At 41.1% G+C, this 23,182-nt stretch overlaps 3 protein-coding genes across 3 annotated transcripts; 2 read left to right on the top strand and 1 right to left on the bottom strand.

Annotated features, from left to right (window-relative positions):
- Positions 1-4,748: 4,748 nt before the first annotated feature.
- sptssb (serine palmitoyltransferase, small subunit B) lies at positions 4,749-4,991 on the top strand (the record flags this gene model as incomplete). The annotated part of the gene is made up of 1 exon (XM_080771701.1): positions 4,749-4,991. One exon carries the CDS (start codon positions 4,749-4,751, stop codon positions 4,989-4,991), a length of 243 nt encoding a protein of 80 aa, XP_080627827.1.
- An 11,596-nt stretch (positions 4,992-16,587) lies between these two features.
- Positions 16,588-18,594, top strand: otol1b (otolin 1b; the record flags this gene model as incomplete). The annotated part of the gene is made up of 4 exons (XM_080772872.1): positions 16,588-16,990; positions 17,091-17,180; positions 17,507-17,578; positions 17,671-18,594. 4 exons carry the CDS (start codon positions 16,588-16,590, stop codon positions 18,570-18,572), a joined length of 1,467 nt encoding a protein of 488 aa, XP_080628998.1. The 3' UTR covers positions 18,573-18,594.
- A 1,143-nt stretch (positions 18,595-19,737) lies between these two features.
- Positions 19,738-22,067, bottom strand: LOC308321063 (high affinity immunoglobulin gamma Fc receptor I-like). The gene is made up of 6 exons (XM_080771850.1): positions 22,024-22,067; positions 21,898-21,933; positions 21,352-21,639; positions 20,856-21,134; positions 20,364-20,639; positions 19,738-20,158 (listed from the first exon to the last, which is right to left on the bottom strand). Exons 1-6 carry the CDS (start codon positions 22,046-22,048, stop codon positions 19,944-19,946), a joined length of 1,119 nt encoding a protein of 372 aa, XP_080627976.1. The 5' UTR covers positions 22,049-22,067; the 3' UTR covers positions 19,738-19,943.
- Positions 22,068-23,182: the final 1,115 nt, after the last annotated feature.

A 23,182-nucleotide genomic window follows, 5' to 3' on the forward strand; every position in this document is an offset into this window, starting at 1 on the left:
TTTGGCAAGTCTCTGATTCGATCTTGAAAGAAATAAGGGGAGGCTGGATCATTTGTTTCGTAAACTTGAGCTGATTGTTAGCAGTAATCAGATCCACTTGGGAAAGTGAATGGAGTGAATCCCTCTGGGGTTGGAAACGACAAGGAGTGAGGGTTCTCTGTCGTGTTTCTGATCTCCTTTGACCCCCTTTAACTCCTTGGCTTGCAACCTATTGACTTTATTCAGACTGCTGCCATCTTGCCAGCTGCTAACTGCTAACTAGGTGCAACTTCCCATTGACAGCCCATACATCCACAGAAAAACAGAAAACTCCTATCTGATTGTATTAAACAACGTCAAACTAACATTGCAGCTGTACGAAAAGCTTGAATTATCCTCTTATCTGCAAAGTGTTTGTTTCATAAAAATCCACTGTAGACATGTTATGAGCTACAACCTCCTGCTACCTCCTGCATTCTGGCTTATTAGCCAGGCTACCTAGTTAGCACCTTGCTGGCAAGATGGCCGTGGTCTGATTAAAGTCAATAGTTGTCACATTGCCACTGCTTACAGCTAGCCTACTAATTGCATTCCTGTATTCCAGATTCACATTATGCAAGTGCATGTGGGCTTGCTTACCAGTTACCATTTCACTGTCATTGTAAAATCTGGTCTATTTGGGGTTAAGGGCCGGGTTCTAATTCTGGATCAGACAGGTGGGACCCCGGCTGAGCAGTCCTTGAGGAGTTTCCCCTTAAATGAGTAGCTTTAGTTTATCACTACACAAGTACAAATTTTAATTAACCTGAAATGGATGGATGCACAAACTTGGAAAACTCCAAGAGACTCGGACAGCTAGTATAAATGACTATAAGACATCGTAAAATAAGCTGTGATTGCCTCTTTCTGTAGAATGTTGTTCAGAAGACTTCTATTTGTATTAACTCATTGTTATTAAGACAACAGGCCTTCAAGAGTTTAGTCGGTAATGGGTTGAAGATATTTTTCAGTACCATCTTGTGAAACTATTTAAAAAAAAAAAGATTAGCTTAGTATATATTGAATATAAATAGGAATTAAATAAAGGTGTAAACAGAGCTGTGACATTAACACTAAAACTAGAAATATTCACTAAAATATCTTTCATAAATGACAAAACTGTTATTCTACTGCCATCTAGTGTTCACTCCCACTCTTGCTCTCTCTGCCTCTCCCTGTCAATTCAATTCAATTCAAATGGCTTTATTGGTATGGGATAACATGTTTACATTGCCAAAGCAAAAAGTTGAACAATACAATTAAAACAATGTGTACAATTGAAAGTCAGAATCGCCATTAAATGAATTTCTATGTACAGAGATCACTCGATGCAGATAGTTCAGGAATACACACAATGATTAGTCTTTAGGGTGGTTGTGTTCTATTTGATATCCTATCACAGCAGCTCACAGCTCTTGCTGCTGTATGTGCTTGCACATTAAATTTTTATACTTATCACATACCGCTGATATGGGAGTTTTTTGTCAGTCATGTTTTCAAAATCTTCATGGGTGATTGTAATCTGTAAGTATGTGTCTGATGTCTTGATACAGTGGACAGATGGTTAGGAAATGTAGCTCAATTTCCACTGCATTTTGTGTGCATAGTCTGTCTTCTTTGTGTTGGTTTGTCCACAGTGCTCAGGTATCCTGCCACAGTGTATTCTCTGTTTAGGGCCAGGTAGTATTCTACTTTACTCTGCTTTTGTGTTGCTTCTTTCCAATGTGTGAGTTTTCTTTTTGCCATTTTATAATTAGGCTTAATGGGTTTTCTATCTGGTGGCTCCGTTTGTGTACAGAGTTCCAGGGCCATCAGGCTGAGGGGGCATCTCTCTAGTCTAGATGTTTCGCTGTGTCACTTTCTTTTAGGTGTTGTAGAATTTAAGTACTCTTTTTTTTTTCATGAGTGGGTATCATCCAAATTCTGCCCTGCAACAAAAACGGTCTGTTCTTTCTTTTTGATTAATGCGATGAATCTCCTTGTCTCCATAATATAGATTACGGTTCATTCTGGTCCAGGCTATGCTAGAGTGCAGTCAGGCCTATTGTGAGGAATCGAGAGAGAGCCTATTTTTCAATGCGACTCACTGCACTATACGGCTATTGCGATTGAAGGTCACAGTTTACTACGAAAACCTGCTAAACTTGTCTGTCCGTTGGTAACTCTTTATGATTTAATGGAGACCCTTTGAGATCTCCTGTATCTGACCTTGTGACATCACCATATATGGTTGTCAGTCCATCACGCTTCTTGACATCACACCTCGTGACACGCTCCATATGTCAATCTGACATCAAACACTCAAGACACGCTATATATGGCCATGAACCCTGGCCATACCTGTTTTTCATTGTGCATTTTTTATTCCAAGTTGATCCCATGCCACGAAAACCTGCATCTCCCCTGAGTCACGCCTCCATATATGGTCACGCCTTGTGACATCACGCCTCCATAATATAAAAAGTTTGAAGATGCTGCATAGTTCCCATTTCCCGACCTCAGGGAACATAACTGTACGTAGTAGCCGGCCCTACAGCTGTATTACCATGTTCTGTCTGTCTATAAGGCTCATTGTAGATGTGAACCCATATGCCATGACCATTCCACCTGCAACCGTGAACCCCACGTCATGGGGTGCCAACTTCACGGAGGCACGTGACGTGAGTGAGCCTAAGGTGAGTGTAGACGGCCAACGGGAGTAGTGGGTGTGGCGTCATTCTGGTCGTCCTACTGTATGTTGTCGACTACTATATAGGCCATTATTTGGGGAACTGGTAAGGCAGCTTTTCGTTTACACACACACACAACGGACAAGCAGTCTGTAGGGCATCCCGCGACCCGCATTCACCTGAAATAAACTTGACCATTTAGACATCTCAAATCAGCTGCGAGGTGAGTAGCCTAATTATAATTTATTAATCCACTATTAATATAGGACCAAGCTTTAGTCAGGCGTTAATGTTCACTTCACTGCACAATATAAAGTTTGAATGTTTATAGAAATAGACTTCAATCTGTGTAATTGAGTCGTTGCTGTAGCCTACAGCCCTATCGGCTATGCTATAGCCTATATATACTTTACCACAAAGTGTTTTCTTACATGTTTCATTCACCACATACCATAAGATACTTCGGGTTTAATTATAATGGATCATATATCGCGGCACCGAATATATAGGCTGGCGCAGCAGGTGCATGAAAAAAGTAATGATGTGAATAGTCCAGACTGGGTTAGCATTTTAACCGTTGGTTTAAAAGGCTGTTCTGCTAATCTGCTTCCCTCATCCCCGTTCTTCCCAAAGTTCTATGTTCAAGAAAGAAATGTTCGTCAAGTTCACCTACACCTCTGAAGCGCAACTGTTGGTCCCGCCTCTGCCCTGAGTAAGTGTGTTGTGGTGATGATGATGATGATGCTGCTGATGAAAGTGCTACTGTTTACTATAGGCTAACACAGTAATGCGTGGAATTAGTCCTGCATCTAGCAGATGGCGCTATACATTTGCTTAAGTGTAGTCTATGTCAACTATATGACTTAGGGGAAGATAGTGCTTTTTAATTTCCTCTAAAAAAACTTAAAATATGATTTATAGGCAATTATGTATTAGGCTAATTATGGAAGTTTGAAAGGAACTTGTGTACCATGTGTGCCATATCATTAGATTGCATATGGGTAAAAAAAAATAATAATATGTAATTTAACTTCCATCATACAGTACAACTTAGGCCTAATTCTATTTGCTGTGCTGTGCCTACCTCTGCAGAGACTTGGCTCATCTACTTAGATTTCTCTCTTTTTTAAATGGTTATTTTTCATTCCAGAGTGTAGGCTACAAGTGATCCTATAGTGATAAACACAACTGCACTTGTGGCGGCTTTTTAGTAACAATTTAATGTACAGAGAATTAGGATGTAGTGTTGTTCACAGAATTATGATACATTGGAAACTGTATAAAACCTTTTTTCTAAATTGACATGGCAATCTTTTTAGCTTTAAAAAATGAACCTGTGCCAACAGTGCCTGGCATTGTGTCACCATTGACAAATTTGTATGTAAACAATATGTAAATATTGTATGTGTGTATGTATGTGTATGAACACAGGTTGAATGCTGACCTTTAACACAGTCCTATACCACTCCTCATAGCATGGCAGATTGTATGTCATGTCCTGTTTTTATCCCATCATGTGACATTGCCACCCTCATTCATGCACAACATACCACTAAATTACCATAGTTTGACATTTTTCAACTGCTGGCAATTGCACACTTTAGTTGAGACGAATATCCATATAAGTCCACACTAATTATCCATAATGTATAAATCGTTGATAAGAGGTCAGGGTAGATATGTCTTTTCGGGGAGGGGTCAGAATAAATTATAGACTTAGATGGTTATTCGTCTCAACTGCTTGTTTGTTATCTTCATCCCTTACTTTTCCATTGAATAGAGGGTATGCGCATGCATAAAGTCAATGGGAAATTGAGTGGCAAAGTGAGTTTAACGTCGTTTAAAACAGTCAGATAGGACTTTTCTGTTCGGATGTATGGGCTGTCAAGTCCAGAAAGTAGTTTTTTGCCACTCAGTAGGCATTTACGCTTTACTACCGGCTATTATGATGATGTCACACGCATACCCTCTATTCAACCATCTCTCTCTCTCTCTCTCTCTCTCTCTTATGATGGCCCCAGCCCCCACCTCCTCTCCTCTCCCTATCTCCAGCCATACAGGATGACCTTTAAGAACATGTGGGAGTACCTAGGCTGGTTGTACTACCAGTATCTGCTCATCACTGGCATCTATGTCCTGGAACCTTGGGAAAAGTCCATCTTCAACTCCATCCTATTTTCTGCCATCGCGATGGTGATCTACACCTCCTATGTCTTCGTGCCGATCCACATACGACTGGCACTGGAATTCTTCTCCGGGGTCTTTGGTGGTCAGCCTGAAAGCACTGTGGCACTCATGACCTAAAACAAAGAGTATGGATGAGAGGATGAAACAGGGTGCAATGAAGTACTCTTTGGCTCCGGCAAAGGAAGCTGAAGAAAGGAGGTTTGTGTGGATTATTTGGTAAATTAAAGCCTAAAGTATACATTTGGCTTTACTATTTCCTTTACCCCAACAATCCCTGGCATGGTATTACAGATGTCACTGTACGTTACTTCCACAACCTTGTTGTGAAATGTATTGTGAAATGTTGTCTGTCGTTCTCCTGTATTTCTGTTATTCCTCATTATATTTGGTGTGGGATCCTGTATTAGTGCATACCACCTATGAGTTTTGCATGATAAGACCTCACCCAATGTGGGTAATAGATTTGCATGCTTGTCCAACTATAGGTGCTTAATTCCCATTATGACAAGTCCTTCCCTTTATTTTTTGCCCTGGAGATGATTGATTGGTTGGTTGATTGATTGGTTGATGCTGTGCATTGCATTGTGTGTATGCATGTGCTCCTGCATGCATCTGTCTGCCTACATGCTTGCCAGTAGTACTATTTCATCACTGGTTGACAGATTTCTGCTAAAGAGGGAGACAATACTATACTTCCATAATCAGACCCATCTGAGCTGAGCGGTGCCTAACCGCTCCAACTACCAGCTATGTGTGTCTGTCTGTCTGTCCGTCCGTCCTGCTATATGTATTGTTTATTTGAGTACGGACAGCTGCAGTAGCACTGGGTAATTGTGTCCGGCGTGCATGCGTCCCAATCAGGTTTACACGGCCACACCGCCCAACAGTGCCACCCAAAGTCACCCAGCACTACTGCAGCTGTCCGTAGTCATAATAGACATGCATGCATGCATACATACATACATACATAGGGACGGACGGACGGACGGACGGACAGACAGACAGACCTTTGTATTTTGTATTGAATCATGAACAAGCTCAAAGTCAAGATAAAGCCAGAGACAATTGCCATTAGATACTTGGATCACTTTATAACATGATGTGACTATATGAAAGTCAAGGTCAAAGCCATAACCATTCAAAAAATACAAAATAAAATGAAAACGAATTCAAGAGTGAAACAACCAGGGAACTTTTGCACAGTTGTGAAAAGTATGTCCCATTCCTACCTGTTATCAAATTCTGTATGTAATAATGAGTTTAACAGTTGTATCTGATACACACAGCCCTCTCCCTCCTAGTCCCGATCTCCAGTGATTTAACTGTATGTAGAAGGTGTGCTCTGTGATCAGCAAATATTGATACAAGACAGCTTTGTATTTGAGGCTTTTGTTAATGACATGGCTTTGCTTGATCAACAGCCTCTGTAAGCAGAACAGAGTTTGGAAGGCTTCAGTCATGTGAAACCTTAGAATCACTATATAGTTGGTCTGCATGAAAAGCAAAGTCTTTGACTGGTCAATTTGTACTATTTCTTCCTTAATTACAGTTGACCTGCAATAAACTGGAAAAAGTTACATTGCTTATCTGCAAAATAATAATTTAATAATTTGGTTGTTTGTCATGGATATGTCCTTATCTATTCCTGGCTCCAGAATGTAGATCTATAATTTAACTTTATTTATATCAAAATATATTTAAATATACTGGTAAAGCTTGGCTGGTTACAACGTCAATTACCATTTATTTTTTAAATATATACCAATGTTCTCTTGTGGATATATACAATGCATGTATAGAATTTAAAATTGTGTTAATAATTTAAGTTCATTTCAGTTTTGCTTAATTTCCTGAATTTGTAAAATAAAGTAGTCTTTAAGATGTTTTAAGTCTTTAAGACAACCAATATATATATATATATATATATATATATATATATATATATACACACTGACGATTAGAGAAATATTGTACGAATGCATACAGTTCTCCCTGCCTAGTTGCAATTACAGCAGTCATTCTTACACTCCAAGTTAAATTAATGCTCAGGATCTTTTTTTGTGGGGGTAGTAAAGTGACAAAACACATTCCTAACACAAGGGATTGTGAGTACACATCTAATGCATTCATGAGGGACACAATAAGAGGCAGAACCATCCAACCGGTTCCCCCTTTTCACACAAGTAAGAATGAATCCCCAGAGGTCTTGTTTCCTCCACCCCAATAACCTCCTGTATTGTCCACAGACCACACATGCCGGTAGGAGGATCTGGTGGCTTACTGTTTTACTGGAGCAGTCACAGTGACACATTTGAACTCATGGCTATAAAAACAAATACTTTAGCTATACAGGGGTAAAGTGGGCGGCGGCGGTGTGTCCTCAAGGAAGTGTCCTTGAGCAAGACACTGAACCCCTAATTGCTCCCGATGTGCTGGTTGGTGCCTTGCATGGTTTCTGCTGCCATCAGTGTATGAATGTGTGTGTGTGAATGGGTTAATGTAATGCACAATCTCTGTAAAGCGCCTTGGATAAAGACACTAAATGCACCATTTACCATTTAAAATGACGAAACAGTGGCTAATGTTTTTGTACATTAATACGATCTCTCATTCACAAAGAAAACAGAGGGAATAACAGGCAAAGGAATTGTCTGGCTATCACGTGGGTTACTACATTTAGGATTTGTAACTAGACACCACCATCTCATTTTGTTCTTCAGGATGTTGGAACACGATAGGCTACAATGCTCTCAATTCTCAACCTAAATACAGAAGCTGCCAAGCTGCCAATGGAAATCTGCTTATGGTTCTGTTCCATTTTGTTGCATCCTAATTGGGTTCTGTTGTGTCCTCAGCCTGTATGAGTTGTTTTAGTAGTAGTTGTTAGATAACATCAATAATTGATAAATATAATATTTAACAATGCATGGACTACCATGCAGGCATGCAATGCTAGTAGAGTTTGGGTTAAGCTTTAGGGTCTTTGAATCACTGTAATGAGGACAGAGGGCAGAGTTTATCTATACCTAATGACGAGGTGTAAACAAACAAAGCTGTCTAGTGTCTACTGACACTGCAGGTTATTGTTTGTGTTGCTTTTAGATCCTACTCCGTCATTGTTTCCCACAAGAAAACTTGAGTACTCCTAGCAACTGTCAGGCACGTGAGAGACGTGTACACACACACACACACACACACACACACACACACACACACACACACACACACACACACACACACACACACACACACACACACACACACTGTGTCTCTCTCTCTCTCTGACCAATAATACTACATTGTTCAACCCCAGTAAACAGATGTGTGGTATTACAAACATTTGTCTCTATGGTAATGGGTTAATGCTATTGTTCAATGTACTGTGATGGACTCAGTCGACAGTGGACAGTGACGCACGCACTGCGCGCGCACACGCACGCACGGTCGCACGCATTCGCCCGCACACACGCACGCACACACACACACACACACACACACACACACACACACACACACACACGCTCTCACGTAAACAGAACACAGATCCATAAATGCACATAGTCAGACGTCCACATGTTAAACTTAGATGAAAATGTAACTCCAACTTAACTCCATTAACTCCTACAGTGCCAACATTATGATAGGAATGAAAGATTCTGCTTTAAGCAAAGCATTACGTCTGACAGAGAAACTTTAACCATTTATTAAAGATTTATTAAAATAATATTTTGTATTATCCATGCATGTGTATGGCAATCATCTGTTCTATTCAGATCAGATGCACACCATGTCTCCTTTGCGGTTTCCATTTGTACAGTGTAAAAGGATTAGTAGGTTATGAGGCCATTTTCCAAAAGAGATTTGATCTTTTTGTAGACGCAGACCGCACAGGAAGGAAGCCAACCCAGCTATTAAGATTTCATTTAACAATTTGATGGTGGTTTATTTTCCATGCAGGGTTAAATCATTAGATAATCACACATACTGTACGTACTCCAATAGTGTGCGTGCGTGCGTTTTCTCTGTCTGTCACATTCCGGGTATTTATGACATCAGTGTTTTTTTAAATGAATAGTGAGTGTGTACCTAGGTTTCTCCATTTGGATGAATCTTTTTTTCAAATCTTTGTCAAACATGGTCAGGACCAGTCTGTGCCTTGGCATGTGGAACGAAAGATTGTGTAATAATTATTTGTTGATCAAAGACAGAAGAGGAATTAATTATTCCCATTGTGCGCAAACCTCAAGGAAATACTGTAGCTCTCAGTTCTGGTTCTTTGTTATACACAGTAGCCTACATCAGTCAATATAATCACAGGAGTGGCTAGTCAGATAAAACCTGCGCCCAAGCCCGCATGAAAGTACAGCTGTTGCCTAACCCTATACTCTGTTGCACGATGGTGCCACTGATAGAAAACAAATGATTTTCAAGCTAACAACGAAACACATATTTTATTAGGAGTAGGCTATACATAGTAACTTTAAGATGCTCAAGTAGACTGCATTTGAGGCCTACAGTATATTTAAGTCCCTTATTGCCCTTTATGCATTCTATGTGCCATTGTGAGCAGGCAACATTAAACCAAACAGACTACTGAATAAGAGGCTTCCCACCTAACATGCTTATTTCTACAGCAGCTGATTAGGAAATTATCTACCACTCTGGTTAAACAAAGAAACATGAAATCCTTAAACTATTATAGAGAGTAAGACATTATTTTAATCAATCTGGATATTATACAAGTAAGGCAACTGCCCAAAGCTCATTCGTGAAATTATGAAATATCTGCTTTGGCCAACCGCTTGGCAGTAGATGTTTGGTCTCCCATGCAGAAGACTTTAAAGGACATAAAACGTGCAGATTTAATTGTGGGCTCGTGAGGAAGCATACAAATCTTTTATTTTGATTAAGATATTGTTTTTGGCTTTTTCTGACTTTATTGATAGGTTGAAAGTAATCTGACAGGAAATGGGGAGAGAGATGGGGGGGAAGACACACGGCAAAGACCGTTGGGATCGGGAGTCGAACCCGCAGCCAGACAGTTGAGCTAACCGTTCGAACCAAGCATACAAATCTTATCCTCGTTTATTTATTATTATTGTGGGCTCGAGAAGCAAGTCCACAATATCGTATTTCTTCCTGTTGCTGTGTTCTTGCTGGACTGTGACGTTATGTGGGTCAACAATAGGAAGACAGAGGGAGCGGGGATATGTTTCCAATATTGAAACATATCTTAATTACGTCACCATCTGAAACCCGTAACCGTCAGCAGTACTTGCACGCTCTGCTTGCACACAAGTAGGGTATGGCCTAGCCTACTTGTGTGCAATGTGCAAGTTGGCAGTCGACAGAGTGCATTTCTAGTTGTTATTACCCACCTACACGGGAACGAAGCAAGGTGGGAATGATGGAAGTTGTGAAAGCAAAACCCTTAACCTCCCAATCTCAGGTGGGCACTCTAAACACAAGGTCACTGAGCTGGTTGTTTACCTTAGCAAGCAACAATTTTACCTCAGCATGCAAAAGCCAAATGCCAGGGCAGGAAGGTCATCAAATAAAACAATGATTTTGAAGTTAATGAAAATATTTGATTCAATAGAATTTAAGATATAGGCCTATATTTTTGAGCCCCTCCTACATACAGGTTTAATGTTTGCTTTTTCTTAAAGTTCACAGAGAAGATTGTGTGCACATCTCAATGCCTTGTTTAGGCCAGGTGCTGGATGTCAGGCATCAAGGCAAACATCAAGGAACATCCGCACACCAGTTTATTTAAGACAATTATTTAACAATTAAATGCAACGTTTCGACCGCCTAGGTCTTCATCAGGCAAATATTACAATGACAGAAAAAGAGCAAATATATACAAAAATCATTGATTAATGATCATGCATAACACCTGGGAGTGGGAAGGGGCACAGCAACTTAAACCAATCCCAGGGCTAGAACGATTGGTTTAAGTTGCTGTGCTGTTCTTCCTCTTCCTTGATGCTCATTCTGACCTGAGATCAGATTCTAAAAATGTCTGTTTGAAAACGCTATGTTTCTATGTCAGTCGTTCTTCGATTTTTCAAAAATAGCAGACCTACAAGCTCGTCTATGAGCTTGTAGATCTGCTATTTTTAAATAGCTAAAGCATAACGTAATGCTAACACCAAAAGGGGTTCCCGCCCAAACATTACAAATGCCATTGACAATGAAGGGAGATTTACGTCATTTTGTCCCTAACACAAATATTAAATGCCATTGACAATAAGATAAATTTAAGTTTGTTTTGTCCATGTTTGTTTTGTCTGATAATTACGTCATAAAAGATGTATAGCGCCCCTCACTTCACACAGGGTCTTTTTTAAATACATGCTATTATATTTATCATTGAAGCAAATAACACAAAATCATCAATATTTGTATAGATACTCCTGAGTGAAAAGTTCATATGCTCAGCAATGGACTAATCATAGTCCTAGCATCATTTGAAGATATGGGGGAGTCAAGAATTTAGAATCATTAAACAAAAAACACTGGTGATTATTTAAGATCCTGTCAGGAACAAGGCAGAGACAAAAATAATACAATCGCCACAGTGACCGTGGCCTTCATGGCCTCCATGAAGTGCGTGCGAGCCTTAGATATACTCTAAGGTGCGAGCGAGCAAGCGAGCATGCGTTTTCTCTCTGTTAGTAATTGTTTTGAAAAAGTCCCCCAGCCTGAATAAATGCAGTTAGATTTCCTGGAGCACATTCCGAGTTTTTGTCATCCTAAAACAAACTGGTCAGGCTACTACTTGGCCTTATTCCCAGAATCCACCTTTTCATTTTTCTTTATTATTATTATCATATTTTCTATTTTCAGTTGTCTAGTTTTATTAATCAATATTTTGTTATATTGGTGGTATATTAGTGGTATCTGAAATGACACTTAATATTTCAGTCCCAGACTGTCACTGTCAGTTGACTGTGTGAACACTAGTCCAGTGGATTTGTTTCTAAACAAAACTTTGGCCATTGAGAGTTTTAATTTGCTATTAAAGCTAAGGTTGTTGCAGTCCAAAAAAAAATGCAATAGCCCTTATTTATCTGCATTATTTGCGTGTGTGTGTGTGTGTGTGTGTGTGTGTGTGTGTGTGCGCTCGCGCTATATATATATATATATGCCGTTTGGGTGAGGAACAGTGTCATGTTTTTGAGATGGGGAAGAAGGAAAATGAATTCTTGCATGAGTCATCCAGTTTTTGAGAATTCCCCCACACTCAATGCAACACATTTCCTGGATCACATTGCACTGCAGGTTGTTGTACAATGATACCAGATGATGATTGTAATGTAATGTAATGATTGATTACACAGCGAGAGTGCATAGACTGCATCCAATATGTCTTTGTAGTAGTTTGGTGTAAGTAGGTCACCTAAACGCCCCAAATCCCTTCGGGAGATGTGGACCTGTGGTTCGAGCCACTCAAGAGAGACTAATAGGTAATAGATCGAGTTGGAAGAAGATGCGGGTGGGGTCAAGAGAGGACGACAGAATGAACAGGTGGGACCCCAGGTGAAAGAGTTTAGGTAATCCATCCAACCATGAGCCACGTCTATTATAATCCTCTCTCTGTGCTTTCAAGCCCATACTTGAGAGAACACCACCCCCCACCCAGCTCTCAGTCTTCATCTCTGAGCTCCAGGAACCTCTCAGGTAGGGGCAGCCTAAGGGTTACAGTAGCGCCCTTGTTGCCGAAAGGTTGCCGGTTCAATTCCCCGAACGGGTGGGAAAAGTCTGTTGTGGGGAAGTGATTGTCAATTTGTCATCACTCACCCAACACCGCTGAAGTGCCCTTGAGCAAGGCACTGAACCCCCAACTGCTCCCCCTGGAGCTGCTTAGTGGCCAACAGTAGACTGTGGTTGTACTGGTCAGCTCCCAGGTTTTAATGTGTGTGTGTGTTGTGTGTGTGTGTGTGTGTGTGTGTGTGTGTGTGTGTGTGTGTGTGTGTGTGTGTGTGTGTGTGTGTGTGTGTGTGTGCAGGTGTTGCTGAAAATGAGCACCTGTGCTCAGCTACTTTCCTAGGTAAATAAAGGATAAATAAAAAGGCCTACAGTCCTCCTAACTCTACTATTCCAATTACCAACTAAACCCTTCTTTGGTTTGCTCCACTGCAAAATACAATTATATAACCGTTGATGGACATGGGTATTATAGTGCACCTTTGTGTTCTTAGAATCTAACATTAGAACAACTATTCACTGAAAGTGTCGCAATATAAAGTCCTTTTGTATTATGTCCGACTACATAAGTTGTGGATTGCCACAATGTCTCTTTCCAAAGTCATTATATAGCTGCTAATTTAGAGATGTCAGCCTATAGCCTTGTTAATGGTTAGTGTAAGAGAGAAATAATCAGGAAAGGTCTCTCTCTCTCTCTCTCTCTCTCTCTCTCTCTCTCTCTCTCTCTCTCTCTCTCTCTCTCTCTCTCTCTCTCTGTGTCTCATTTTCTCAATACACATTCATTCACTTGGAGATCTGCTTCACATGAGTGGGGTTAATGTAAGGGAATACACCTTCATCCATCCAAGTCATCTTTGGTCCTCTCTTTGCTCTGTTGCGCCTGGTGAGCAAGTTAACTCTTCACTGTGTGTTCTGTTCTCCCCACGACGTACCCTGCTGCAATGTACGGTGTTGGTGGGGAAGCGGGGGCAGAGGGGGGTGGGGGTGGGTCAGCTGGTGCCAGTGTTAAATTAATGGACAGCTGAGCGGCGCCTGGGTCCACTGTGGCCAGGCTGGCACTGTAAGCTGACCGCTGCTGTTGTGTGTGGTCTGAATAGGGGCTGAGGTTGAGGTCAGACAGGAAGAACCCCAGAGGAACCCCCGCCTCTCAGATGCAGAATCTCACTCTCCATCTCTGTAAGTCCTTTCATGGAAGCTGTCTAAGGGCAAGTTGGGGACACTTCACTTGAGCTGCTGGGAAGGAGTGTGTGAGAGAGAATAAAGGAGGGACTGGAGAGATGGTGGCCTTTTTCTGTGAAGAGAGGTATAAAAAAAAGGGAGTTGAAAGGAAAGGGAAGATGTGCGAATGATAAGAAGTAAGAGAATCCAGTAGTTGTAATTGAACATGACATTGGTGTGCATGATAACTCTCATGTTGTTGACACCATGCAAGAGCAGGACTTTTCATGACACATTGCTGTGCCATCCTGTGCTATTACCCCATTACTCTCTCCACCCCCTTCCATCCCACTTTCACTTCTGCACTCTGTTTCCCTCTTTCATTTCTCTTCTTCCTGCTCATTCATGTCTGGTCATAGATCCCTCTGAGGGCTTGAGGTCTTTGACAGCTCAAGCATGTCCACTGGTGCAACCGTGCTCAAACTTTCTTAGCAGCCAGTTGCTATTTTCTTATTTACTCACCAACAATAATATATATTTTTGAGGAGAGCTAGCCCCATATATTCAGCTATAGTGTCGATTTTCGTCTTACACAAACATGGAAAAAAAGAACAAAGTGCCAGCACACAATAAATGTCCTTTTCACATATATTTACCTCTGACAAACAAACAGCGGACATGTTTTGGCCAAATCTCAGCGTTGTCTTACACAAACATTAAATTCCCATTGACAATGAATGGAGAATTTTCATAATTTGTGGATGAGCAAATCTGCTATTTTTGTACTACACAAGGTTTCAATTCCCATTAACAATGAATGGAAAATTTAAGTCATATATGTAGACAACTTTTCATCTTTTATAGACATAATTTATATCGTTTACATCCATTTATATGCAAGCTGAAACCAGCTATATTTTGAGGACCCAATACAATAGTCTTTCCAAGAATGTGTTGCCACCTCTTCAGCTTTGGACATAGTAACTGGGTTGTTGAGTACTGTGAGAGAAGGGGTTCTGGTGGTGCCCTCTCCTCTAGATCCTTCTTAGCTTGGCTCTGGTCCCACCATAAGAGCCGGGTGGATTGCAGGATTGCAAGGTGGATGTTGGAGGAATTCCTCCTATATCGGATGACCCGTTGCCCCATGGCCTTTGGTCTTCGCCCAGCCCACATCGAGGGACTGCTTCTGGCGGGCGCTGTATCCTGTGTCACAAAAGCACCTTTCTACACAACAAGGGTACAGAGAGTGGGCCACAGCACAGTGGTTCTGCTTGGGTCGGCTCCAGCCTGCTGTAGATTAGCATGTATTTGGGTTTCATACCTCCCCCTGAGCTTCCAGCAAAGACCCTCATTGGTGGGGACGCTTGTTTACCCAAGACCAGCAGAGATATCAGAGAGACCAGGAGCTCTTCATGCTGTGTCCAAATCACTGGAAGATAAATGACTAGACTACGCAGGAACAACAAGGTAAGTGGAAACAGTGAATTAAAATTTTAGTCATCCTGACCTACTGTTCAAAAAATAGCTTGAAAATATAGGGATTCAGGGAAATGTTACGTGTAAGTATTACATATTTGATTTGGAAATGACTAGTAGTTCATGAAATATTAAGATTCACTGAAAGTTGCAGGCGGGTTAGAAATGAAAGACAGACAAAATGTCCTCAGAGTGTAATAGTCCTCTGACAAGGATGTGGTATAGATTCTGCATGGTGTTGCAGTGCCTTGTAGGGGATGCCTGCATACCCTTAATGAGTTATATTTATAATGTAGGCTACTACAGGTGAAAAGTGCGTGTGCGTACGTGTAAGTATGGCGGGGGTGTTGACCAGTAGGTCAGAGATGCTCCAAGTCAAATCCAATGACACCCCACAGGGAGTGCAGCTAATACATTCTTCCTTGCCCCATGACAGACTTTGCCTGTTTTGTGGCATCCGTTCTTAAAGGGGAATCCCACTCATTTTCAACATTTTACTATGTCATTAATATACTTTAAAGTTGTTGTGTGGAGATAATAAAAAAGTTCCCCCCATTCTGTGTTGCCTAGAACTGAAGGTCTGAAACTGTCAGTAACAATATGAAGTACTTCTCAGTGACATCACACAGATAATAATGTTATTCATAATGTTGCTGATTTTTTCAGACCTCCAGTTCTAGGCAACACAGAATGGGGGGGAACACAACAACTCTAGGGTATATTAATGACATAGCAAAATGTTGAAAATTAGTGGTATTCCCCTTTAAGTTATGAACATTTTTGTGATAGACCATGCACACTGGCCACAACCCTTTTACCAATGAGGTTGCTAGCTTCCATTCACAGTCAGGATGTTCCTATTGTTCATTTTCAGGAAAGTAATGTAACAAAACCTTAATTAGTATCAGCAGAAGGGAGTTCCAACCGCGCCTCTAGCCTATGGCAGGCCAGTCTGGTGCATCTCAGAGGCAGGACAGGTTACAGGAGGAAAGGAGGCACTGGAGCAACTCAGACAGTTTAAGCCCTTATTTTATTATCAGGGTGCAAGTAAAAAAGCGACAACGTTTCGATGTATCAGTCACAACGTCGTCAGGTCATTCCTTTCCTCCTTAATTATTATCATTGGTAACACCTGTGATTAGCCTGTGATTTCATGTCAAAATGACTTCTGTGAAAATGGCCTTTCCACAAAGTTTTGTGTAAATTACTAAATAATATATTCCTAATGTTATGAACTATCCTACTACTAACAGACAGACAGACAGACAGACAGACAGACAGAGGGCAAAACACAAGGAGACAATGCATAATTAAAGACTAACTATAAAGATACACATATTTATCAGTTCACAGATCCCAGTCAACCATGGCGATTGTCTCCTGTTGCTCGATCCTTTTTGCTGTATTTGTGGTAGCACTCACACTGGCTCCCTACTCTGAGGGTAGAACCACACCAAAGCCCAAGTACCAGTACACCAAGAAACCTGTTCCTGAGGTCACCCGGCACAGCCTTCTCACCACCAGCATGCCCAAAACCGTAAAAAGTGTAGAAAAGACAAAGCCCGGGGAGCCCTACCCACTGGCTACCACGGACAGCACCAAATATCCAGGGGAGGTCTTCCCTGAGTACTACACCGAGAGCACGGGAGCCCCAGGGGGTGGGCATGAGAATTACACCTTGGATTATAACGAGTGTTACTTCAACTTCTGTGAGTGCTGCCCCCCTGAACGAGGCCCCAGGGGGCCGAAAGGAGACAGAGGACTTCCAGGTATGTGCGCGTTCCTCTGAATGCATGGCACTTTCCTATGACAAAATACACTTTTATTTATTCATGATGTTGTTGTTCTTTCAACCTGTACCTCTTCCAGGTACACCTGGTGAAAAAGATGAGCTGGGAGCCAGTGGTTCACCAGGACCACAGGGTCTGATTGGCCCTATGGGGTTCAAAGGAGACACGGGTAAATAAATTATATGACATGATGATTACATAGGCTTTCCAAAGTCACAATTCAGACATGATAGATGGGATCTATCCTTTAAAACTCAATTTAATTTATTACAGTGTGTGAGCATGACATGTTCCATATAATATACAACAATGTGTAATTGTGTATTGTTATTGTTGTTATTATTATTATTATTATTATTATTATTATTATTATTATTATTATTATTATTATTATTATTAGTAGTAGTAGTAGTGGTAGTATAGTGTGGTGGTGGTAGTAGTATAGGGTAGTATTAGCAGTTGTGATTTCAATCTACATTATGAATCTTTTATCAGGGGAGCAAGGTCACCCAGGAATTACTGGGCAGGCTGGGACACCAGGAATACCAGGAAAACAAGGAGGAAAAGGTATAGATATACATAAATGGATTTGGTGATTTGTGAGTTTTATTTACTTTTACTGAACCTCAATTATCCTCATAGAGTCTCTCGCTCTACAGGCGACATTGGCTCCAAAGGTGAGAAAGGTGAAATTGGATTGCGTGGTGTCAGAGGTGATGGCGGGCAGAAGGGTGAACGTGGCCAGAATGGGACTTCCGGTCAGATAGGGGAACCAGGAAAAGAAGGGCCGGCTGGACCTCCAGGATTGGCTGGAGAGAAAGGTCTGAACGGAGATAAGGGGGATAAAGGAGAGTGTGGGACATTGGGAGATAGAGGTGTGAAAGGTGATCGAGGAGACTCTGGTTCTCCTGGTATCCCCGGAGCAATGGGTGTTCCTGGAATCAATGGCAAACATGGGCCTGCGGGTCCTCCAGGAGTCCGGGGGGATCCAGGGCCCTTCGGATCGGTAGGGGAACCAGGAATAAGGGGGCCCCAGGGACAGCCTGGATTGAGAGGGATGTTTGGCCCAAAAGGGGACAGAGGTTACCCTGGGATGAGAGGAGAGCGTGGCCTTCGAGGGATCAAAGGAGCCAGAGGAAATGGGGGGAGCCTACCGAAACGCTCAGCCTTCAGTGTGGGCATCTCTCCAAGTAAATCATTCCCTCCCTCCGGCTTCCCTGTCCGCTTTGACAAGGTCTTTTACAATGAAGAGAACCACTACAATGCCTCTTCCAACAGCTTTACTTGTGTCTATGACGGCGTCTATGTCTTCTCCTTCCACATTACTGTCCGTAACAGGCCACTGCGTGCCGCCCTTGTGGTCAACGGGTCACGCCGCGTAAGGACGCGGGACTCACTCTATGGCCAAGACATCGACCAGGCGTCATCTCTTGTCGTACTGCGACTTGCAGTGGGCGACCAGGTGTGGCTGGAGACACTGAGAGACTGGAATGGGGCTTATGCCAGCAGTGAAGATGACAGCATATTTACTGGCTTCCTGCTATACTCAGACAAGGTCTGACACTCAAGGACACATGTACTGGTTCAACATGACCACATCCATGACACAGTCAAAAACCTGAATTGCAGAACTATACTCTACCCTTCCGGTTCCTTCTGTCCACTGTACCCGGCACTGTAGTCTGAGTGTTCAAGGCAGGGTAGTGGGGTACAGTACTGTATGAATAGATCAGAAGGAACCTGCTGGTTTATTCTCAACCCCATATTCTAGTCACTTTAACACCACAGACATTCTTAGCCCTGTACTCTGTGTTGTAACTCACAACTTTCACTTATTTAGTTTGACCCCATACAGTTCCTTAAGATGTTTCTCTCTCATCATCTCTCCATGATTATTTCCCTTTACTATGCCACTGATACCATAACTGTATTTAACTGTGGATAATAAGAAATAAACAGCTGTCGATATATGTCTTATACAGTACATTATATGGAGAATAGCACTGTGACAAGCTTCTGTATAGTAATTTTACTGTAAATGTGATAATATTATTGCCAGTGATGGAAAGTAAGTACATTTATTCAAGTACTGTACTTTTTTTCAAGTACAATATACGACATGTATTTAGTAATATTTCCGATTTCCAATACTTTTACTTCTACTGCACTACATCTCAGAGCCAAAATTTGTGCTCTTACTCCACTACAATTATTTGAAAACTTTAGTTACTAGTTACTTTGGACATTTTAATTTTGATTAGAAATCATACATTTACCACTTCAACCCTTTATATATTTTGGCCATTTGAATATACTGTAGCAGATCTACAAGCTCGCAATGCGACGCATTGCAAGCTTCTATCGGCTATTTTCAAAAGATTTTCTACACATTTTGAACTTGTGAAATGGGACATTCTGTAATATGAGTACTTTTACTTTTAGTACATCAAGTACATTTTGATGCTGATACTTTTGTACTTTTACTTGCGTACATTTTGAATTCTGGACTTTTACTTGTAACGTAATACTTCTTTGCAGTATTGGTACTTTTACTTAAGTAAGCTATATCAAGTGGCTCAGAAAGAAGTGGAATAGCATGATATTCAAATTCCCAAATAAAACCAGGAGACCTAATTCTAAAATCAAAAAAGCATTGTTTTGTATTATAGGGTTGCTAATTGACTACTAAAATGAAATCAATTTGTATCAATCAGTTTAGTTAATGGAACACTTTTATTTGCTTTGAACCGGTATGCTGTATTTGCAAAATACAAACATTTAGACTTATTAGTTATAATCTCAAATACAATATTACCAATCAAAGTGCATTTCTGTAATTATAGCTGGCAAAGCTGACAATTTCGTCATCATATATGCTCATTGGACCATTTTTTATCATAAAATGCACATACAAAAATTATGATTTGTCTCTCTAAGAAAGCAAAGGATCAGATGAATCTCCTGACATATCAGCAGGCTCAATGTGGCTGGTGGTCTGGTCTTTGGGGACCACTTGGCTGGATGTAGGATCTGTATTTAGAGGTGCAGTGGGCTCTTCAGGGGTTGTGGGCTGAGCAGCAGTGTGCAGAATGAGGACAGGGGCTGTCATTTGAGGTGGTACAGGTCTCCTTGCTCTTGGTTGAAGACCTACGAGAGATAAATGACCTATAATGAACTGTATCCTGCATAGTGCACACTGAAGAACTAGATAGCTGTTCATTATCGATTCATACCATGCAGTTCAGAGGTGAACAATGAAATGGATCAACGAGATACTGTAGGCCAATATTAATATTAATATCAGCAAATTAAGATATCTTTAAAGGTTTGATGAAAATAGGCTAATGCTCACCTGGCACTTTCCCAAAGACTTTGGTTTCACTCCATCTCTCCAAGCCCAACTTGGGGACCTTGGCCCTGCAGCTGTATTGACCTGGGGTTAGCTTGACCACTTTATTGTTATCAGAGCTTGCCATCGAGAGCCGCTCGCCATCCTTGTAGAAGTAGAAATGTAAAGGAGGAGCAGGAGCACGGACATTGTACTGGACATGGCAGATCAGTTTCATCATGTTTGGTTGAATGAACGGGTCCTTTTGTACCACCTCCAACACAGGCTCTGTCAGTAACTCTGATATATGGAAGAAGCAGAAACATTGCCAGCAGCATTTAACTTAATATTTGGTAAAGGACAATATAACATAATATAATATCTAACAGCTTATTGGTGACAATTTATTTCACAGACAGTTATTAGTGAGTTTACTTTACTGATCTACAGTATGTTCAGTCATACTATTCAATCAGAAAATCAACCACATATTAGACACATTAAATTAATGTATACCTAAGACTGTCACTTGACGGGCCACTGATACTGCAGAGATGGAGCGATGGGTCTTATGATCCCATGTAGCCCTACAAGAATATAATCCTTGATCATTGAGGGTGATGTTTGGCAGGAACAGGTATTGAGGGTTCGGGCCACTTTGTCTCATTATCTCCATGTCATCTCTGTACAAAAACACCTCCCCAAGTTTTGGATTGCGACGAACACGACAGGTTAATTTCAATGTGTCTCCATCAAGGATAGGATGCGATGGGACCTGCAGGATAGCCCACCCACCTGAATAGAGAGTAGAAGGTAAACATATTATTTGATCATTAGTGTATTGATATAGATTATTTTACTAATGGTGATGAACGCTGATAATATGTGCTAGTAATCTGTTGGATTTGTCCATAGATAAATCAGGAAACTATAGGATACATACATCATACATCATACAGAAGGACCTAGTTGCTAGCGGCAGATATATTACAGATATTTCTAAAGTGCTTACTGTCCACGTTTATCTCCAGAGGCAAGCTATGGGTGGTGTGAATAGGTCCTCCTATTTCTCTGATAGAGAACCCCTGACATCTGTACTTCCCACTCTCCCTGTGGTTTGCATTCCACAAACTGAATTCTTCAGACTCCAGGAGTAGCTGTTCTCCTCTGAACCACTGGTGCTTCCAGGTGGATATTTTATCAGCAATGCTACAGTGCAGACGGACACTCTCCCCAGAGAAGATCCTGGAATCCCCTGACACCATCGTGATCACAGGTTGGTATTGGGCCTCAGTGAGAACTACCAAAAATGTGGGGGACATTTAGAGAGAATTAGCCTACCTTAGTTCCTAGAGAATAACTGAACCATTACATAGAGACTACTTAACTAGTTTAATTGGCTTGTTGGACATCAAATGCAGATTAAATGCATGCAATATTTACAAAACACACATTTTCCATCTGTTCGGTAGTGAAACTGGAAAACAGCCTTAAACTAAAAAAGATAATATGTTCAACAACATAGGAAATTAGGAATTGATTCATATTCAATACATACCCTCTGGTACAATGGACTGTGGTAGGGTTAAAACCACTGAAACATACAAAGGTGAAACATTGTTCAATAAAAACATATTGAATGTTTACTTGCTGGTGTAGTGAGAATGTATTAAGAAAAACTCACCAAGAAAGAGCAGTAGGAACTCCATTTCAAGTGTTCAGTTTCTGATAACTTCGGTTTCTGTCTGGTTTGGTTTCAACATGAAAGGGAAGTGAAAATATATTTTTTTTTCACCATTTAGGGGAGGGAGGACTTCCCAGACATGAATCAACATACTGTACACAGTGTGCAGTATTACAAAATGACATTGGGCCCTATTTTGGGGAAACAGGCGAATCTACACAATGGCTTGGCGGGTGGTATGATGACTGACTGACCTTACCCAAGTACTGTGCAGTGGAGTGGAGAGATGGATGGTAATACCGAATATAGGAAACAGTTGGCCGAAAACCGAATACTGAATATCCGAATATGATTAATATTATATATCTTTTTTTTGCGTACCCTTACCTGAGAAGTGGGGCAGCAGGGAAAGTACCTTAGATTTTGTACAAGTTAAGAGTTACTCTGAGGCACAGCTTTTCGTAGAGAGTGATTATACGTCAGAATCGATAAATACGTCTCGAGAGTCTAAATCTTAGGCTAGTACATGAGGTCTTATGCTTATGAGCAAGATGTTCCACAAAAACTTGGCCCATGTCATTGGACAGTAAAATAAGCAAACATAAACATTAAACATTAAAATTATAATAGGCTATATTGATAAGGCAGACCCCCACTCCCCCTTTACGTCACTTTGGGCAATAGCCAAACCCTGAAAATAGCCAACTGGCTACCATGGACAGCACCACATTGATGTCTTCCCTGCCTGTGTAGTATGCTACAATGAGAGCTGTATTGTTCTTTCTGCTTTGGCAATGTAAACGTATGTTTTCTCATGCCAATAAAGCCCTTTGAATTGAATTGAGAGCACAGTAGACAGTAGCCTACTCCCTTGGTGAGCAGTAGAATTATTATAAAATAAAGTGAATGGAGAGGGGTACAGGGGTTTATTTATTATTACTCACACATGCATACAGCAAAATGATAATACAAATACAAAAATGTATGTGTGTGTGTGTGTGTGTGTGTGCGCGCGCGCCAGTGTGCGTGTGTGTGTGTGTGTGTGTGTGTGTGTGTGTGTGTGTGTGCGTGCGTGTGAAACAAAATATGGCACAACACCGGTGGGCGTGAGGAGTATATCCCCCCTCCCCATCAGAAAACGAAAACAGCAGAGTGAAGA

The sequence above is a fragment of the Protomyctophum bolini genome, assembly GCF_963924005.1.
Source record: "Protomyctophum bolini genome assembly, chromosome: 9".
Taxonomy (NCBI): domain Eukaryota; kingdom Metazoa; phylum Chordata; class Actinopteri; order Myctophiformes; family Myctophidae; genus Protomyctophum; species Protomyctophum bolini.